We start from the raw sequence: 21,259 nt of genomic DNA on the forward strand, positions 1-21,259 counted from the left end.
AACTATCATCTGAACCATTTGGATTTTTGGTAGATGGAGCTCAAGATCTTAGAGAAAAATGAAAATGCAGAGATTGAGAGAGAGAGCTCAAGGTAGGAGCAAAAAGATGAATTCTGTTGTATATTTCTCACGCACACACATTGTGCACTAATAACAGCTGGAACAGGAAATTCCCAAATTACATCTAAGATTACATTTTAGCTGTCCACTTGGACTGTAATCCAAGGGCTCACATTTAAATCTGTAAATTTAAACTAAATACAAAATCATATCAGCTATAACACTTATATTTCAACAGAATATATATACACATCCTTATAACTTATCCAATCAGCTTAACTCCCGTGAGTGCACAAGCCCCCCTGAATATTGAATATTCATCTCTCTGAAATCATTAACAGCAATTAATCATTTCAAATAGATATGGCTGCCGTTACTACTAGTACCGCAGCCGAAATCACACCAATCCATCCGCCTACTTGCAGCCAAAATCGCACTAATCCATCCGCCTACTTGCTGTGCAGAGAAATAAATTGGGTTACCTACCGACATTACATAAATAAATTGGGAATAATGTAAGCACAGGGATGAAAACAAGTAACTTATATATACACCGCCTAAAAAATTATATGCAGCTTTTGAGCTTTGTGGTTTCGTTGGCCGTAATTATATATCTTTCGATTCCATACCGCGGTTGCCTATCGGTGAATGATGATTTCAGTCACATTGACGACCGATAAGATCAACGGCTTGCTGTTGGGTAGGCGCGACCGTAGACCTTGTGAGGAACCTAGAGAAACGATGTGATTGTACCACAAAGCAGAAGAAGCTAAATAAAAACTTTCATGTCCCTGTTTGTAGATTTTGTTAATTTATAGAAACTACTATATATCTTCATATCTAAATATTTATCCTTGTGAAATAATAGCAGCATTGTAACGACCCGGATCACTTGCATCCTTCCAAAACCAAGTTAACCGAAATCATCGTGACACTGCCTAAATTCTAGAACCATATAAAAATCTGGCGCAGCACAAGAATCTAAAGCAAATCGAATTGAAAAACCAAGAACCAAATCTTATACATACAAATAAAAATGGCATATAAAATGTGCTTGTTGCTGCTCATCTTTCTTTTTTTGGTGGCTGATGTTGTCCTTGCAACCGTTGAATGGAGAAGGGCTGCCAAATTTTCAGAGGGCGATGGGCATGACATTCATGTAGTTGCCCACAACCACCACAGGCCAAAGTTCGCTCCCGGTGCTTGGAAGCATGCTCATGCCACATTCTATGAAGGGGGCTCTGGAACCTTTGGTATGAATATATAATTTGCTTCTTCTATTTTTCTAGACATTCACTGCCTCACATCTTCCAAGAAAAAAAATCGTTTAGTTTAAATGTGACTGCCCAGCTATTGGTTTGGTGATATTTCTTTCCACCTAGCTATGAGTTCAAACCCTCATCCCCAATTTTTTTTTTAAGATCTACCATGTAAATATTAAAATTCATAGTTTTTACGTATAAACTATCTCTATCATATATTTACATATCACATTGTGAATCACATCTCTTTTCTCTAAGATGCAGTCTATAATGCGGTACATATAGCATTATACTCTAATTTCTTAGTGTAACACACCAAATTCCATACCAGTATGATCTCAATTAGGATATACTACTTGTTCTCCAACAATCAAATCATTATCAAGACTAAAATTTTGATGAATAATGCAGGGGGAGCTTGTGGATACGAGGACGTGGTAAAAGAAGGATATGGCCTAGAAACAGCAGCATTGAGCGAGGCATTGTTCAACAAAGGGCAGGGATGCGGGTCATGCTACGAGATAAAATGCGTGGACGACCCTAAATGGTGCAAGCCAGGGCAGCCAACTCTCATGGTCACCGGTACCAACAATTGCCCGCCAAACTGGAACCAAGCAAGTGACAATGGAGGATGGTGCAATCCTCCGCGCGAGCATTTTGACATAGCCAGGCCTGCCTTCGCCAAAATTGCCGAGTACAAGGCTGGCATTGTTCCTGTCATGTACCGCAGGTAAATGTAATTACATACTTTTTTAACTACTCCTCCTTGTTAAATAAAAATATGAAGAAAAAAAAAATTGTGGGAGGAGAATGAATATGATCGTGGCCTTAAAACCATGGAAAAATTTATCAAAACAAAAAAAGGATGGAAAAATTAATGGGAATGTTGAGATATAGAAGCATGAAAAATATCAAGGTCGGTTATGAGATTTTGGGGTGTAAATAGAACTACTACAAATAAGACCCATATCTTTTATTCCAACTGAAAATCCTTTATAATCCAACTCTCACGTATGAAATGAGACAGAAAGTAATGGCAATGTCAAGATAATAGAATGTTTTGAATCAAAGTTAATTAGGGTTTAATGTAAATATAATGATTTGAATAATTTGCAGGGTTCCATGCCTAAAGAAAGGAGGTATAAAGTTCACAATAACTGGGAACCCATATTTCAACCAAGTGCTGGTGTGGAATGTGGGAGGAGCTGGGGAAGTGACGGGCTTGCAAGTGAAGGGCAACAAGAACCTCAAATGGACAGCAATGAAGCGGCTGTGGGGTCAGAAGTGGGAGACGGACGCCAAGATGGTCGGTGAGTCGTTGACCTTCCGAGTCAGAGGGAGCGATGGAAGATACTCAACCTCATGGCATGTTGCCCCCAACAATTGGCAGTTTGGGCAGACCTTCGAAGGCAAGAATTTCAAGTAGACAAAACTTGCTGGTTTCTTCTTGACCCCTCATGGTTGAGTATGTAAGAATTGTAAATATGCTTGCTGGCAATGGCGGACCCAGGAATTTTTATAGGGGTAGGCTAAATTTTTTTTTTTTTTTTTTGAGAGGAGATATATTATAAGCCTTTTTTCTATTGAAACAAAAATGTAAATAAAATTTTATAAATCAAACAAAGTCACATTACAAGCAATTATAACACAAAAAAGTACAAAATATAAATAAATATCAAATCAAACACATTGTCCAAAAAACTTAACAACAACAATTAAAATTGGAAATTGAATATATATAAATAAATTCAAGTTGCAAAAATAAAACATATATCAACAATCTCCAAAAAAATTTCATCCAAACCCTAAATCATAAAAACTTAACAACAACAATTAAAATTGGAAATTGAATATATATAAATAAAAAAAAGAAAAACTTACCGAGATTGAAGAACCCACTGAAGATAGGTTGGTATAGTTTTTTAGAGGAGGAGAACTATTTCCTCTAGGCTCTCAAGGTTCAAATATGGCATTTTGGGTGGCTAGAAGAATTTTTTTTATGTTTGCTCTCTGTGGTTGTAGCCCAATATCAATATGATTAGAATAGGTCAAGTTGGTAGAACCTTAGCGTGAGTTCTGCTGCTAATCAAATTTATATATGTTTGGATTGATGTTTATTATTTCCTATATGCGTTAGGAGTGGGCTTATTTTAAATAAAGCTATTATTTACTTTACTTAAATTGGGCTATTATTAGTTTATTATATTTATTGGAGTAGGAATAAACTTAACTATATTTAATATTTAAAAATCTTCCCCTAGGCTGGAGCCCACTCTAGCCTAGCTATACATCCGCCCTTGCTTGCTGGCTATCCATTATAGGAATTTTATATTTTTTGAGTGAATTTCCTCTTTCATTTTTTAAGAAAAAATTGTAACATATTTACCCCTCATCATGTAAAGAGAGTTAATGAAGTAGTTTTTAGAGATTCCTCTCATGTATAATATGGGGACTTTAACTATATACGTACGTACATTCACCACCCAATTCATGACTTGACATCTATCCAAACCTATAACTCTGGTTAACTACTTGTTTTTAAATATTTTTAAGTATTAAAACTAAAAAATGAAATCATATTTAAAAAAACAAAAAAAAAAACTTTCACCTTCTCTCTCCCTCTGTCCCGAAACACCCTATTTTCTAAAGCCACCTCCCTCAACAACCCCAGCCACCATTCTCTCCTTCACCTCGTTCACCCTCAACAATCAAAAAGATTAAATGGAAAAGGAAAAAAGACATGTCCATCACAGTTTCTAATTTTCCGGTAGTTTCGTCATTGTCATCTTTGTTCTTCAACAAGCCGAGAAACCCTAACCCTAGCGACGCCGTCAGACACAGTGGCTTCTTGTTCGTCACCGCCGTTGCCTTTCCGACTTCGGAAGTGGAATATCCTTTAGATTTGAGCTGTTGAAGTGCTTCGAATTTGTAGATTCTTGGCATCTTGAAACCATCCTTCCCCTCTCTCATTTCTCACTAGAGGTCGAGAAGTGGGAGGGAGAGAAGGAGACATATACTTTTTTTCATTGTTTTTAAATATTATTTGTTATTATTTTGTTTTATTTTTAAGTTTTAAATACTTTAAAAGATTTAAAAATAAATAGTTAACCAAGGTTATAGGTATGGACATATATGTTAAGTCATGGGTTGGGTGGTGAGAATACACATCTGGTTAAAGTGGTAAGCAAAAATGCCCTAAAAGGAATTTATAAGGACACTTACATAAAATATGGATACAAGTTGAGAGTTGATAACAAAGTCAGCCCTAAAATTTTGGGAGCTCGAGACAATCTATTCTACATATTTCATACCAAAGAATTCTTACACCTAAAAGGATTTTTTTTTTCTCTATGTTCTAACCCTTTTGATTTGGGCTAGGAAACTTTACTTGAGATTAGTTTTATTTTTAATTCAGATTCAACTTCTGGCAGTGGATTATTTTTATTTTGAAGTTTTTTTTTTCCTTAGTACATGTAGGGGGGATGTATTCAATTTAGATTTTAAAAGATTTTAAAGAAGTTTAAAAGTTTAGGTGTATTCAATCACGATTTTATAGAAGTCTATTCAATTCTGGGTGTATTCAATTCAGACTTTTTAAACTCCATTCAAATTTGGATGTATTCAATCACGACTTTAAAAAACTTCATAAAAGTTTGGGTGTATTCAAAAACTCATTGATTTTAAAGAAAAAAAGTGGTGGATTTCGTTTGATGATAGACTAATTTTAGGCCATGACAAATCTTTGCTTTCCCCCCCGAGATTTTGATAGATACATTATTTTTATTCTCATGATATGATTTCACCATCACCACCACCATAGTCATCATCGTCGCCGCCACCACCACCACCACCACAATCATCGTCGTCGCCGCCACCACCACCACCATCACAGTCATCGTCATCGCAGCCACCACCACAATCATCTTCGGCGCCGCCCCCAGCACCATCACCACCTCAACCACCACCCACTGTCACCCCCACTACTAGACCTACCATCACCACCACCACTGCCACCACCCTTACCCCTACCACCACCTCCACCACCACTACCACCCCTACTATCAACCCTACAGTCACCACCACCACAGCCACTGCTAGCATCATCATCATCACTGCCACTGCCACCACCTCCGCCGCCACCACCTCCACCACATCACTCCCACCGCCACCACCACTACCACCCCCACCTCCTCCACCACTACCTCCCCCAAAAACCACCATCGCCATCACCACCACCGTCATCGCTATAAGCTCCATTAAAATCAATAATAAAATTCTAACAAACTCAATTAAAATCTATACATGAATTCAATCAAAATCTATGTGGAGTTTGTAGAATTAAGTCAAACTCAATTAAATTCAATTAAACTCCATCAACTTTATAACTCTTTTAAAACCATTTAAAATCTAAATTGAATACACCCTCCATAGATTGCGATTTGGAGATTTGCCATGGGTTGCATTGATGAGCTTTATTTGCGATGGTGTATCGTTAGCCTTCGTTTTCAAAGTTTGTATAGACAGTATGAATAGAAAAATTTATTAATGGCATACAAGTCCATAAGGCCTCACTAATGATTATATAAGTTTTCGTTCACCAAAAGAGCAAACAAATTTAACTTAAATTTGGCCTGTGAATGGTGAAGATTCATTAATAACAAATGGCGGGGGTGGACAAGAGTGCACCTAAGTATTGTTTAATTTTCCTCCTAAAGAAGTTTTTAAAACAAGATTTTAACAAGGCATAGAAAGGATCACCGAATGAAGTGGGACGTATAAAAGATAGAGGTGTAGCCTTTAAAGTCTGCGTTTGAGCTGCTTCTTGGCCTTACCCCCCAATCTACCAAAACAAAAAAAGGTAGCTAAAAGATGAATGTTTCAGACTATAAGCCCTATATATAGCTAGCAATGGCATTTGAAAGAGAGGTAGAGAGGTAAAGTATGTTCACCTCCTCCTATCACTAGTGGCACAAATCAACTTCCAACTAATTAAACCGAAATAACCGCTACAATAATATGTTAAATATTGTACTGTATATACTCAACCCGTGCCAGAAATTAACATCTGAGAAACAAAAATATCACTGAGTGCAAACGCCATGACAATGAAGACATTGCCTTTGCAAGCCCTCTTGGGGTCATTGCTGCTCTTTCTTCTTCTACTACCTGACCATGTCCATGTCTTTGCTGCTCTTGGCGCCGAGGAGGAGCACGATAAGGTTGGGCCAAGGTTCAAGCCCAGCCCTTGGAAGCGTGCTCATGCCACATTCTACGAAGGAGGCTCCGGAACCTTTGGTATGAATTAATGATCAATCTTCTTAAGCGATCCAGATCTTCTACTTGTATATATCATATTTATGTTCAAAAAGTTGTCGTTATAGGCTTCCATTTAACTATATATTCCCAATACAAACTCTTAAAATATATATATATATATATATATAGTGAGCTTCTGTTGAGGGATCCCTCAAATAAGCTTATTTGAGAGACATCCTTGTAGGGCCCATCACATATTATTTTTCTATATGATCTGAACAGTCTAATTTTTAGATATTTCCTTAATAACTCAAGGTATAACTCCATATCAAATAGAGCATTTTTTTACTTTGTATCTACAGAATTACGGTCATACATATGAACACGTGTCAAGTGTTGAGAAGAGGTGATAATATACCTTGGGTTAAAGTGCCGCAAAAGAATATTTCCCATATGAAACCCATTTTTCTATCTAATTTGAGATTCTTTTCCATGACACATGGCTTATTGGTTGCTTGCTTCTGTATTAGGACAGAAATTCCATTAATTAGAATATTTACAATATTTGTGCAACTAATTTATGGAATTTTTTTAAATCAACATCCTAGGTGGAGCTTGTGGTTACCATGACGTTGTACAAGAAGGCTATGGCCTAGAAACCGTAGCATTAAGCGATGCATTGTTTAACAAAGGACAGTCATGTGGTGCATGTTTCGAAATCAAATGTGTAGACTCCCCTCAATGGTGCAAACCCGGGCAGCCAGTTCTCTCAGTCACAGCAACAAACCACTGCCCACCAAATTGGAATGAGCCTAGTGACAATGGAGGATGGTGCAATCCTCCACGCGAGCATTTCGACATAGCCAAGCCTGTCTTCCTCAATATTGTTTCCGAGCACAAGGCCGGCATCGTGCCGGTAGAATACCGAAGAGTTCCATGCAAGAAGAAAGGAGGAATGAGGTTTACAATAACTGGGAACCCTTATTTCAATGAAGTGTTGGTTTGGAATGTGGCTGGCTCTGGGGATGTGACGAGTGTGGAAGTGAAGGGTGAGAAGCTTCCATGGACGTCGCTGGAGCGAATGTGGGGTCAGAGGTGGGTTACTGGTGCTAAGCTTTATGAGGAGGCACTGACATTTAGGGTTGGAGAGAGTGATGGAAGAACCATAACCTCTGTGAATGTTGCCCCCAAGAATTGGCAGTTTGGCCAGACCTACGAAGGCAAGAACTTCGACTAGCTCGGAAAAGAAACATGTCATGAGTTTTAATGCTTTCGACGGATGTCAATGAAGAAAGTTTTGATGTTTTTTTGCTATATTTTCTTTTACATACAATTCAGTGAATTCACAGTTTGTTAGTTGTGAAATTAAATAAATACGAAGAGTAACGAAGACCCGCTTGGTGTCATTATTACTGTTTCATTTATTCATAATTTGCTTCTTCTATTTTTCTAGACATTCACTGCCTCACATCTTCCAAGAAAAAAATATCGTTTAGTTTAAATGTGACCACCTAGCTATTGGTTTGGTGATATTTCTTTCCACCTAGCTATGAGTTCAAACCCTCATCCCCAATTTTATTTTATTTTTTTTAAGATCTACCATGTAAAAATTAAAATTCATAGTTTTTATGTATAAACTATCTCTATCATATTTACGTATCACATTGTGAATCACATCTCTATTCTCTAAGATGCAGTCTATAATGCGGTACATATAGCATTATACTCTAATTTCTTAGTGTAACACACCAAATTCCATACCAATATGATCTCAATTAGGATATACTACTTATTCTCCAACAATCAAATCATTATCAACACTAATGATTTTGATGAATAATGCAGGGGTAGCTTGGATACGAGGACGTGGTAAAAGAAGGATATGGAAACAGCAGCATTGAACGAGGCATTGTTCAACAAAGGGCAGGGATGCGGGTCATGCTACGAGATAAAATGCGTGGACGACCCTAAGTGGTGCAAGCCAGGGCAGCCAACTCTCATGGTCACCGGTACCAACAATTGCCTTCCAAACTGGAACCAAGCAAGTGACAATGGAGGATGGTGCAATCCTCCGCGCGAGCATTTTGACATAGCCAGGCCTGCCTTCGCCAAAATTGCCGAGTACAAGGCTGGCATTGTTCCTGTCATGTACCGCAGGTAAATGTAATTACATACTTTTTTAACTACTCCTCCTTGTTAAATAAAAATATGAAGAAAAAAAAAATTGTGGGAGGAGAATGAATATGATCGTGGCCTTAAAACCATGGAAAAATTTATCAAAACAAAAAAAGGATGGAAAAATTAATGGGAATGTTGAGATATAGAAGCATGAAAAATATCAAGGTCGGTTATGAGATTTTGGGGTGTAAATAGAACTACTACAAATAAGACCCATATCTTTTATTCCAACTGAAAATCCTTTATAATCCAACTCTCACGTATGAAATGAGACAGAAAGTAATGGCAATGTCAAGATAATAGAATGTTTTGAATCAAAGTTAATTAGGGTTTAATGTAAATATAATGATTTGAATAATTTGCAGGGTTCCATGCCTAAAGAAAGGAGGTATAAAGTTCACAATAACTGGGAACCCATATTTCAACCAAGTGCTGGTGTGGAATGTGGGAGGAGCTGGGGAAGTGACGGGCTTGCAAGTGAAGGGCAACAAGAACCTCAAATGGACAGCAATGAAGCGGCTGTGGGGTCAGAAGTGGGAGACGGACGCCAAGATGGTCGGTGAGTCGTTGACCTTCCGAGTCAGAGGGAGCGATGGAAGATACTCAACCTCATGGCATGTTGCCCCCAACAATTGGCAGTTTGGGCAGACCTTCGAAGGCAAGAATTTCAAGTAGACAAAACTTGCTGGCTTCTTCTTGACCTCTCATGGTTGAGTATGTAAAAATTGTAAATATGCTTGCTGGCTATCCATTATAGGAATTTTATATTTTTTGAGTGAATTTCCTCCTTCATTTTTTAAGAAAAAATTGTAACATATTTACCCCTCATCATGTAAAGAGAGTTAATGAAGTAGTTTTTAGAGATTCCTCTCATGTATAATATGGGGACTTTAACTATATGTGTACATTCACCACCCAACTCATGACTTGACATCTATCCAAACCTATAACTTTGGTTAACTATTTGTTTTTAAATTTAAAGTATTTAAAACTAAAAAATAAAATAATAAGAAAATTTCACCTTCTCTCTCCCTCTATCCCGAACCACCCCAACCCAGAGGCCCTATTTTCTAGAGATTTTCTATTTAAACCCCCACACTTCTCTTAGTTCACCCCATGTTCTAAGTTCACCCCATCTTTTAATTTAAATTTTCAAAATTAATAAGAAAACTCAACTATCTTCCCAAACTACCCTTAAATACACCCCAAACTGAAAAAATAAGAAATAAAAGAGATTTTCTATTTAAACCCCACAATTTTCTTTGTTCCTAGCTTAAAAAAACACAAACAAATGGAACCCCAAACTTGAAATTTAATATTTTCTAGAGAAAGAGAACAGCTTTACCTCTCTCCAAGAATTGTAACTAGAATTCCAACACTTGGGTATTGTTGAGTTGAGAACTTGAGAGAGAGAGAGAGAGAGAGTAAGTTTGTACGCAAGAAGTTGGAAGGAGGTTGTGGTTGGGGAAGGTAGGGGATAATAAGGTGGAGGTGGAAAAAAGGAATGAAATTTGAAGAATTATTAAATTGGATGACCTTTTTTGTCTTTTTACACAATAATAAAACTTACACCTTAATGATTTAAGTATTGTGGTGAACAAAGAGAAGTGCGGGGTTTAAATAGAAAATCTCATTTTCTAAAGCCACTTCCCTCAACAACCCTAGCCACCATTCTCTCCTTCACCTTGTTCACCCTCAGCAATCAAAAAGATTAAATGGAAAAGGAAAAAAGACATGTTCGTCACAGTTTCTAATTTACCGGTAGTTTCATCATTGTCATCTCTGTTCTTCAACAAGCCGAGAAACCCTAACCCTAGTGACGTCGTCGGACATAGTGGCTTCTTTCGTAACCGTCATTGCCTTTCAGACTTCGGATGTGGAATATCCTTTAGATTTGAGCTGTTGAAGTGCTTGGAATTTGTAGATTCTCGGCATCCTGAAACCATCCTTCCACTCTCTCATTTCTCACTAGAGGTCGAGAAGTGGGAAGGAGAGAAGGAGACATATACTTTTTTCTTTGTTTTTAAATATTATTTGTTATTATTTTGTTTTATTTTTTAGTTTTAAATACTTTAAAAGATTTGAAAATAAATAGTTAACCAAGGTTATAGGTATGGACATATGTCAAGTCATGGGCTGGGTGGTGAGGATGTACATCTGGTTAAAGTGGTGAGAAAAAATGCTCCCATATAATATGTACATGAGACTCACTATTATTACTAAAAAATGACTTTATAAGGACACTTTCATAAAAGAGTTTTTATCAAAAACAGCCAAAATTTACCCCTTACTTTTAAAAATGTCAGTTTTTATAAAATCTTTTAAATATAGCCAAAAACTCACATAAATAGACACAAATGCCCTTAAAAATTAAAACCCATGTAAACTTAAAAAGAAAGCTCATGTACAAGTTAGCAGTTTGCTATTGGACCTTTCAGCAGTAGGGACCATGAAGAAGATGATATTTCCTATACTTACTGCAATTTACTATTGGATATTAGAAGTAATTGTTCTTTTCTCTAATGATTTTAAACAGGATGTTGAGTTTGAATATGCTAATGGAAAAAAACAAGTCTGTGGATCAACATCTACAAAGACATCCCGTGCTGTCGAGGTCCACAATCTCTCTGAGAGAGGGTCTGTACTTTAGCTTGAACTATAGCTTCGCTGATAAAACATGTTGTTCACCTTCCTTCTCAGATGACGTTATTTCTCTTGAAAATGGCTAAGTATTGAATCTATGTGCAGAGACGTCGAGATAGGATAAATGAAAAGATATGTTATCAAAGTATTGAATCTATGTGCAAAGACTTTAACCTCACATGGGCCAAACCAAAAGCGTTGCATCGCTACTATATATCATCTCAAATCTACAAAAATTGTGAGGGAAAGCATGCTTTATTCCTCATCTTCAAAAGTTTACACCAGAAAGTTTAAGAAAATTATAAAATTAAATATTCATCCATTGTTCATACTAATTCATAAATTTAAATAGTAAAATATTACACCTATCTACGAGGTAGGATGAAGTGCAATCGGATTCTTGCAAGTTTGTTGATAATGACCAGTTGAACCACATCTTGAACACTTACGAGTTGATGCCTCTTCTCCGCGTGATGGGATTCTCTTTTCCTTGCGCCTGCCGTACCTTTTTCGTGTAATTGGTGATAGGACAATTCTATTTCGTACGTCATTAGGTACCACCCAATCTGTCTGATCCCCAACTGGCCAAATAGGTTTTGCATACGTAATGACCAATGAGTTTGTAGTATAATATTGTGAACACATTGGGTAACATGAAATTTGTCGATGCCTACATGCAGCACAAGCATGTGCACATGGTAATTGGTCAAGATCAAACTCTCGGCATGTGCAACACTTCCTCTCTAAATTTACAACTTCAACACGACATCCATCATATACATGAAATGAGTAAACCTCAATGGGAGAAACCTGCATATTTAAGAAACAAGAAATATATTTATAATACTCCGCAATTATTTTATTTGAAATATCTTCAAAAGATCTGTAGAATATTATCATGCATGTATTCCTTAAATAAAATAACAAATAAAAATATCAGCAAAAACTACAAAATAAAATGTCTGCCCACTCTATCAAATGTCTGCATATATTCCTTAACTTGCAACAAAATAAAATTTAATGAATTTGAAATACCTGCAATGACAACCCTTTCTTCTTGTTTTCTTGCACCAAATTGTCTGCCCACTCTGTCAAATGTGAATCCATTTTGGCTGCCTCAGTTCAACGGTCATGGAACCACTTTTGAAGTATATTCATTCTTAAATACTCCATAAAATTGGTAATAGGTAGTTTACGAGCATCTCTGGTGATTGAGTTGAGACATTCAACAATATTTGTTGTCATTAGGTTGTACTGCTTCCCATTAAAGTGTGCACGAGCCCACTTTTCATATCCAGCCGCATTAAGATAATCACCCACTTTGGAATCAACATTAAATATTTGCACCATAAGACGATCAAATTCATGAACAAGATATGCTTTAGTAGCTCTAAAATACAGTGAATGCGCTTTCTCATGCTTAAAATGGTTCTTAAGATTCTAACTTATATGGAATATGCATGCCCAATGATGAGCTTCCGGAAATATAGTGGAGATAGCCTTACGAATGCTTTCATGCAAGGGCGGAACTAGGAATTTTTCAATGGGTGGGCTAGCTAAAGTTATTAGCTTAAAATCTAAGGACCAAGTTTTGTTTGGGTACTTACTGTTTCTCTAGTTTTTCTAGAAATAAAAGTATACATTGGGATAAAATAGTAAAAGGTTGAGAGTTAAAATCATGAGTACGTTTATTAAGAGATTATGTTTCCTAATTGAGCAAACAAATTAAATATAAGATGATTATAGGCCTACAAAATTGAGTGGACAATGAGTTACAAGGCTACATTTGAGTGAGCTACTAAGTTTTTATGGGATGAATAACATTAAAATACATGTAATATATTTTAATTTGATAAAAAAGCTACCTAGGCTAAAGCCCATGGTAGCCCTCTACCTAGTTCCGCCCCTGCTTTCATGTCTATCAGAAATGAAAACTAAGTCATTAATATCCCCAATAGCTCCTCGTAATTTTGTCAAAAACCAATTATGAATGCAACAGGGTATGTTTGGTTATTTCCGTCCTTGCATGTGGCAACAAACAATGTCCCATGATATTTACCTTTTAAAAGTGTTCTGTCAAGTGCAATTACTGCCCTGATAACAGTGCGAAATCCTCTGATGCAAGGTCCAAGTGACATGAAAAAATACATAAAATGATTATTACTGTCAGTTTCAATATGAGTTATAGTACCAGGATTTTTGGCTTCTAACATAGCACAATATGATGGAAGCATCGCATAAGATTCCTCTGGCGATCCCCTAACCAACTCCAGTGCATGTTCCCTGGCTCTCCAAGCCTTCACATAACTTATACTCACACCCATGTCCTTTCGCATATCCTCCATGATGTCGTGGGGTCTATGTACTCGTGATACACCCTCGTACTTAGATTTTATGCATTGGCCAATAAGAGAACTACTTGCCTGTCGATGATGGCGATGGATAGCATCCAATGAGCACGAGTGTTTTGTAAAATATTTTTTCACCATGAAATATGAGGATTTTCGTAACTTGGATGCACGCAGTTTCAACATGCATCGATCATCAACACAACTAACTTCAAATCTTTCTTTATTGGATCTCTTCACTTTGAACTCATAATTTTTCGTCATAGCATCAAGACCCAACTTCGTTTTTATATCCTCAGTCTCATACACTTGACATACAATTATATCTCCACTTGCATTGCATAGTTCTATCATGTCTGATCCATGTACATTGTTTTTATCCTTGTTCCGAGCATTTGGTTTGTTGGACTTGGGTTCATCAGAGTGCACATTGATAGTTGGAACATCATCACACATATATATATATATATATATATATATATGTATAAAAGACTATAAGATATTAATTAAATTAAAGAAGTTGGGGAAAAAACAAAAGTAATGAAACTAATTTTATATTTGTATAAAAAAAATTAAAAAATATTGTAAGATTTGCATTCAAAACCCTAAGGTGGTCTTCTAATCATTTAAGGATAACTAGTTCAATGTCAATTAGGATTACATGGATCGATTAAATTTAAGGCTTGATATATATGACTGATTTAAGATAAATACAAGTGCTTAAGGTTTCCTAATTCTAAATGGATTGAGATACCTACTCCTATTGGTTAAAGGAGTTTAAGTAATCCATGATGAGGAGGATACTTAAACTACACCTATAAAAGGGAGGTCCCTATGCTAATGGCAGAATAACATTCTCATATTATTCTACCCCATCAAGAAGAGACTCAAGAGCCGTATAGCGTAGAGTTACTGCCCTAATACAAATCTGCCCAAACCAGTCAAGAACACAGCTCCTGCAGAATTCCAGTTTCTTCCCAAGCAAGTAATCAAAGTTCCTGCTGCAGTAATTCTCACAATGTCGAATCAAGGTATGTGTTGTGAATATATAAACCTAGTAAAGTTTACATTTGGTATCAGAGCCAGGTTTATATGTTCTTAACCTAATTACAAGATAAAATTTCGCTTTAAAGGATTAAAATCTGGTTTAAACAGTTTTGAATCTGTTTTTCTTTTATGTCCTTAAACTAGTCATTATAGCATGTACGTTTGATTGCATATCTTAATTGTTAAGGTATGAGTTAAGCATAAAGTTCTCTGCTTAAATCATGCTTGAAAGACTGATTGATCAAAGTTTGGGGAGGATCTTGAATCAATTAAGTAAGCCACAGCAACTTAATCGATGCAGGAAATTCTTCATTCAAGGTTCTTGATCAAAATTGCATTATATTCAATCTCTCTTGTACAAATCTCTGTCCACAGACGTGAATTGTGCAAGAAGGATTGATTATAATGGAACGGTTTAGAACAACAGATTGTATGGGCAAACAATGAGTGTTCCTCTATCTACAGATGTGGAATCATTCGTTGTATCAAGACTGCTTCTACAGATTTGCTGTTCTAAGACCATGGAACATGTTTGATTTGTGACCTACAGGTGCAAATCAACAATGTTTAATTAAGGTTATTGGGGATTTGTATTTATGTTTTCTTGAAATTACAGTGAATGCTACAAGCTACAACTCCATCGAAATCTTGACCGGTTCAAACTATCTAAAGTGGAAAGAAGAGCTGGAAATTTCACTAGGGCTGATGGACTATGATATAGCTCTAAAGTGGGATGTAATCAATGAACCTGCTGCAGATGTCAAAAAGAAATATGAAAGGTGGGAAAAGGCCAACAGGATGGCTACACTGATTATGCTGAAAACCATGACACCTTCTTTGAGAGGTAGCATTCCAAGATCAGAAAGTGCTAATAAGGATTATCTTGCTGCCATTGGTCAGAAGTTTAAGGAATCTGAGAAAGGAGAGAAAGGTGCTTTGCTGAACAGATTGACTGAGATGAAGTATGATGGGCGAGGTTGTGTAAGAGCTCACATAATGAATATGGCAGACATTGCACACAAGCTAAAGGAATTGAAGATGACTATAGATGATGATATGATGGTGCATTTTGCATTGAATTCACTGCCAAAAGAATTCAAAACTCTCAAGAGTTCTTATGTAGCTCAAAAGGAAAGCTGGACATTGGATGATCTCATAACAATAAGTGTTCAAGAAGAAAATAACATCATCATGGAAAGGGGTCAGAAAACTGTGAATATGGTACAAGATTTTCGTGCCAAACAATTCAAAGAAAAGAAGGGAAATTTTGCAGAAAAGAAAGATAAGGAAAATACCAAGATAAAAGAGGGAAAACCAACTGGATTGAAATGCTATTTCTGCAGAAAATTTGGACACTTGAAAAGGAACTGCACAAGGTACCAGAGGTGGTTAGTAAAGCAAAAAGGAAAAGGTGAAGGTAAGATTGAAAACGCTTTGGTATGTTTTGAATCAAATTTAATTGATGTTTCAACTGATACTTGGTGGTTAGACAGTGGTGCTTCAATACATGTTGCTAATTCTTTGCAGGGGTTCATAACCAAGAGGCCACCAAACAAGGATGAGGTGAAGGTGTTCGTAGGAAATGGAGTCAAAGTACAAGTGGAGTTCATTAGAGCAGTTAGGATTCAACTAGATTCTGGTTTTGTTTTGGATTTGGTAGATGTAGTATATGTTCCTTCTATGACAAGGAACCTTATTTCAGTTGCTAGGCTTGTAAAATCAAAGCTCACTTTGAGTTTTGATGAATTTGGTATTTCAATTTTCAATAATAAAGAGTTAGTTGGCAATGGAATCCTTGTTGGCAATATGTTTCAGTTAAACTGCAAGACTCCTCAAATGGTTATGAACATTACAAGCACAAAACGTAAGAATCAGATATCTGCAAAAATTTGGCACAAGAGACTCGGCCATATTTCAAAAGAAAGATTGAACACCCTATGCAAAGAATCTGTGTTAGCACCACTTGATTTTAATGAGTTGGATGAAAATTGTGTTGAATGCATAAAAGGAAAACTAACCACCTTAAGGAAGAAAGGAGCAGTAAGAAGTGAAAATTTGTTGGAATTAATTCACACTGATATTTGTGGTCCTTTTCCAAATCCAACACATGAAGGATACAAGTATTTTATCACGTTCACAGAAGATCACTCAAGATATGGACATATCTATTTGATAAAAGAAAAATCAGAAGCCTTAGATATGTTCAAAATCTATAAAGCTGAGGTGGAAAAACAATTGGAATTTAAAATTAAAGTGGTAAGGTCAGACAGAGGTGGAGAGTATTATGGCAGGTTTGATGAGGCTGGAAGGAATCCAGGACCTTTTGCAAAATATCTACAAGAAGATGGAATAATTGCTCAATATACAAATCCTGGAACACCCCAGCAGAATGGAGTTTTTGAGAGAAGGAATAGGACTCTAAAAGACATGGTTAGAAGTATGTTGTGTGGTACTAATCTTCCTATTTTTCTATGGGGAGAAGCCTTGAAGACTGCAAATTACATTTTGAATAGAGTTCCAACAAAGAGTGTTAACAAAATACCTTTCGAAATATGGAACAAAAGAAAGCCTAGCTTAAACCACTTAAAAGTTTGGGGTTGCAAAGCAGAGGCGAAATTCTACAATCCTATGGAAAAGAAGCTAGATTCTAGAACTGTAAGTTGCTATTTCGTAGGTTATCCAGAAGGAACAAAAGGATATAGGTTCTATTGTCCAAAGAACACTACAAGATTTGTTGAAACTCAAAGGGCCGTTTTCATGGAAGATGAATCTGATAAAATAGAAGACAGAGTTTTGGATTTTGATGAAGGATCAATGGAGATTGATAACCATGCTGGATCTGAGACAAGTAAAGGCACTGTTATAATACCTGCAGTTGACACAAACTGTGATAATCCTGACAATATGGAAGAAGACACGGATCAGGCACAAAACACAAATCCACCTGTGTATGATAATGACATTGACATTCCTGACACAGTTCAAGCAGAAATTATGAATCCTCCTGTGCAAAATAACAATGACATTCAAGGCACAGACGAAAATATGCAGGATATGGAATTGAGAAGGTCAAAAAGGGCAAGAAGATCTGCTTTGCCGGATTGCTATGTATATCTGCAAGAATCTGAGCATGACATACTTGGAAAGGATGATCCTGAGAACTTCAAACAAGCCATGATGAGTGAAGACAATGAAAAGTGGTTGGCTGCTATGAAATCCGAGTTAGAGTCAATGAAAAAGAATGGTGTTTGGGAATTAAAAGTTTTACCTCAAGGAAGTAAACCTATAGGCTGCAAGTGGGTTTATAAGACTAAAAGGGACTCGAAAGGGGCAATAGACAGGTACAAAGCTAGGCTGGTTGCAAAAGGATACACACAACAAGAGGGCATTGATTATACAGAAACTTTCTCACCAGTATCTACTAAAGACTCATTCAGAGTAATCATGGCATTGGTTGCACATTTTGACTTGCGTCAAAACTGCATTCCTAAATGGATATTTGAAGGAAGAAATTTACATGCAGCAGCCTGAGGGTTTTGTTCAAAGGGGACAAGAAAACATGGTCTGCAAATTGAACAAATCATTATATGGTTTAAAACAAGCTTCTAGACAGTGGTACATGAGATTTGATGAAGTTATCAAGACATATGGGTTCACAGAAAATGTCCTAGAGTCATGCATATATGTCAAGATGAGTGGGAGGCACTATGTTTTACTCGTACTCTATGTGGATGATATTCTCCTAGCAAGCACTAATCTCACACTGTTACATGATGTCAAGGTCTTCCTATCTAAGCATTTTGAAATGACTGATTTAGGAGAGGCATCTTATGTTCTTGGAATAGAAATTAGCCGAGATAGGAAAAGAGGCTTATTAGGACTTTCACAAAAGGGGTACATTGAGAAAATACTCAAAAGGTTCAATATGATGGACTGTGCAGGGGGTGATGTGCCTATTAACAAAGGAGATAAGTTCAGTCGTGAACAGGCGCCAAAAACAGATCAAGAGAAGTTGGAGATGGCAGATAGGCCTTATGCATCATTGGTTGGCAGCCTTATGTATGCTCAAGTTTGCACAAGGCCTGATCTAGCTTTTCCTTTAAGTGTGTTAGGGAGGTTTCAATCGAATCCAGGACAGGCTCATTGGGTTGCAGGGAAGAAAATCATGAGATACCTGCAGAGAACAAAGGATTTTAAGATAGTTTACAAAAGGAATGAAAGCTTAGAATTGGTTGGTTATGCAGATGCTGACTTTGCAGGATGTGCAGATGACTTAAAGTCTACTTCAGGTTTTGTTTTTATATTTGGAGGAGCTGCAGTTTCTTGGAAAAGTGTTAAGTAGTCTATTGTGACCACCTCAACTATGCAGGCAGAGTTCATAGCTTGTTATGAAGCAACATGTCAAGCACTTTGGCTGAAAAATTTTCTAACTAGCCTGAAAGTTTTGGGAACAATTGAGAAGCTGATCGGTTCATAATTGTATATCATTTTGTACCCTTCTAGCTTATGATTTGGTTATGTTTTTGAGTTAAACTTGTGCTTTTAATCCTTTTTGTGTTTATCTTTCAGTTCATTGAGCTTTAGGTAATAATGATGGCTTTGGATAGTAAATGATGCAATCCATGCATGTTAGGGCCTAATTTGGATGAATGGATGAAGAGCTTAAAGACAAACTCAATTTTGGCTACAGTCCCCTGCCAGCCCAGTTTTGTAGGTCATATTCCAAGCTTTGTTTCAGCAACCTACATAGCTCGGATGAGGCCACATTCTTCATGAAAGTTGTTCCAATGGGTGTGTAATATAACATATCCACAATTCAGCCCCATTGGATAAATATGGAGTCTGTTACCTAGCAAACACAGAGCCATGCTCAGGATGGATTTTATCAGCGCGCAAAATGAGTTAGCAATTTGTTTTGGCCTTAACTTCCTCCTCCGACCTTGGATTGGCCCAAATGATATATGGCTGGAAAGAAGACATTCTGAACTTCAAGTTTGAGTGCTTAAAGTCTTAATTTGCTTAAGGGAAGCCCAATTCGTAAGCCCTTGAAGTTGCTGGTCATGCTGACCTCAGGATGAGCTATTATTTCTGGTTGGAAGCTTGGTCATGGTGACATGAAGATGAGCTAGGGCTGCTGGTGGGATTTATTAGTGAAGTGCATCAACCATTTCAGATTTTATAATGGAAGTGTTGTATGCATTAGTGAAGTGCATCAACCATTTCAGATTTTATAAAACAAGTGTTGTATGCATTAGCCATACTTAATTCAGATTTTCAGCTTCCTTAGGCCTATATATAGTGAGGTTTCCCAAGCTTGTAAACACACCCCAAGGGGGGGAGCTCTCAAACACTTCTCTAGAGCTCCCTTCCCTTCTCTCCCTCAAATTCTCTTAATTTTGCTTTCTAGTTCTCAATTCTAGCTTTCCTTTTGCTTCTTAGTTGTAATTTATTTTTCTTTGTTATGTAAATTCTTTTCTTAAGTTTTCAAGTTGAATTAGTTTCCAAGTTTCAATTATGGTTTTTGTTCTTATTCATTATGCTTATAAGTTAATATGCTAGTTTGAATGATTGATCACCATTTAGGCTTGCATGTTAGCTATCTTGGTTTGAATTAAGAGTATACACCATGCTTTAATTCGAATTGAACTATGAATAGGAAGAGTATGTATGGACATTCGACAACAGGGATTAGATACATACTTGGTTGTTTAAAATGTTCTTCTATGCTTAATGGGTTCCTAATGCTTAATTTTAGGTTAGACAACAAATGATCAAATTAGGGAATTAGGAACACAAGGTTATGACCACACACCATGGCTTAATCATACTTTAGCTAGAATCAATCCATTAATCTAAATTGAACTTGGGAACTTATTTGCTTGAGTTACTTATTTCTTTCTTCCTTGTTTTATGTTATTTGTTTTTGTTTCTATTTTGTGTAGGGAAACTAAATTGGATCATTCAATCACCAATCCCTGTGGAATCGACCTCGCACTTACATACGCTAAACTACCAACGGTTCGTGCACTTGCGAGTATCACAAGTTGAGGATGCAGCTTAATCCATTTTGGTACAGCTGTATCTACACAACAAGTTTTTGGCGCCGTTGCCGGGGATTGGCAACATAGTTTGGTTCTATTTCTTTTCCCTACTTGTTTTATTTTTATTTTTCATTTTCATGTTCTTCTAAACAATTTCAAGTTTTAAAGTTAATGATGTTAATGGACCAGTTGTGTTTGTAGTCCAACAGAAAAGGACAATTGCCCAACAAGCAAGAGAACTGGGTTTAAGTCCCAGCTTACACAACCCATTGATGCTTGTTGCTTTGAAGCATGGAATTGGATGTGTGTTGATATTCCTTTTCAATTTAGTTTTTATTTCCTAATCCTTTTAATTCCATTTCAAGTTTGTGTGTTTGTTTTAGAAATTTATGACAGGTTAATAAAGAGGGAGAAAGAAGGCAAT

General features: G+C 36.7%; 4 protein-coding genes across 4 annotated transcripts; 3 read left to right on the top strand and 1 right to left on the bottom strand.

Annotated features, from left to right (window-relative positions):
* Positions 1-1,063: 1,063 nt before the first annotated feature.
* On the top strand, positions 1,064-2,941 carry LOC110763254 (expansin-A9-like). The gene is made up of 3 exons (XM_088255981.1): positions 1,064-1,313; positions 1,734-2,052; positions 2,439-2,941. The coding sequence occupies exons 1-3, from the start codon at positions 1,097-1,099 to the stop codon at positions 2,746-2,748; spliced, it is 846 nt and encodes a 281-aa protein (XP_088112107.1). The 5' UTR covers positions 1,064-1,096; the 3' UTR covers positions 2,749-2,941.
* Positions 2,942-6,356: 3,415 nt separating this feature from the next.
* Positions 6,357-7,924, top strand: LOC110747950 (expansin-A9-like). Its single transcript, XM_088244112.1, has 2 exons — positions 6,357-6,617; positions 7,187-7,924. The coding sequence occupies exons 1-2, from the start codon at positions 6,422-6,424 to the stop codon at positions 7,813-7,815; spliced, it is 825 nt and encodes a 274-aa protein (XP_088100238.1). The 5' UTR covers positions 6,357-6,421; the 3' UTR covers positions 7,816-7,924.
* Positions 7,925-8,460: 536 nt separating this feature from the next.
* LOC148293316 (expansin-A9-like) lies at positions 8,461-9,431 on the top strand. The gene is made up of 2 exons (XM_088244113.1): positions 8,461-8,735; positions 9,122-9,431. The coding sequence occupies exons 1-2, from the start codon at positions 8,461-8,463 to the stop codon at positions 9,429-9,431; spliced, it is 585 nt and encodes a 194-aa protein (XP_088100239.1).
* Positions 9,432-11,768: 2,337 nt separating this feature from the next.
* On the bottom strand, positions 11,769-14,203 carry LOC148293317 (uncharacterized). Its single transcript, XM_088244676.1, has 5 exons — positions 13,459-14,203; positions 13,007-13,022; positions 12,596-12,789; positions 12,435-12,511; positions 11,769-12,209 (listed from the first exon to the last, which is right to left on the bottom strand). The coding sequence occupies exons 1-5, from the start codon at positions 14,201-14,203 to the stop codon at positions 11,769-11,771; spliced, it is 1,473 nt and encodes a 490-aa protein (XP_088100802.1).
* Between the last annotated feature and the right edge of the window lie 7,056 nt (positions 14,204-21,259).

This window comes from Prunus avium, chromosome 7 (assembly GCF_965620075.1).
Source record: "Prunus avium chromosome 7, drPruAviu1.hap1.1, whole genome shotgun sequence".
NCBI lineage: Eukaryota > Viridiplantae > Streptophyta > Magnoliopsida > Rosales > Rosaceae > Prunus > Prunus avium.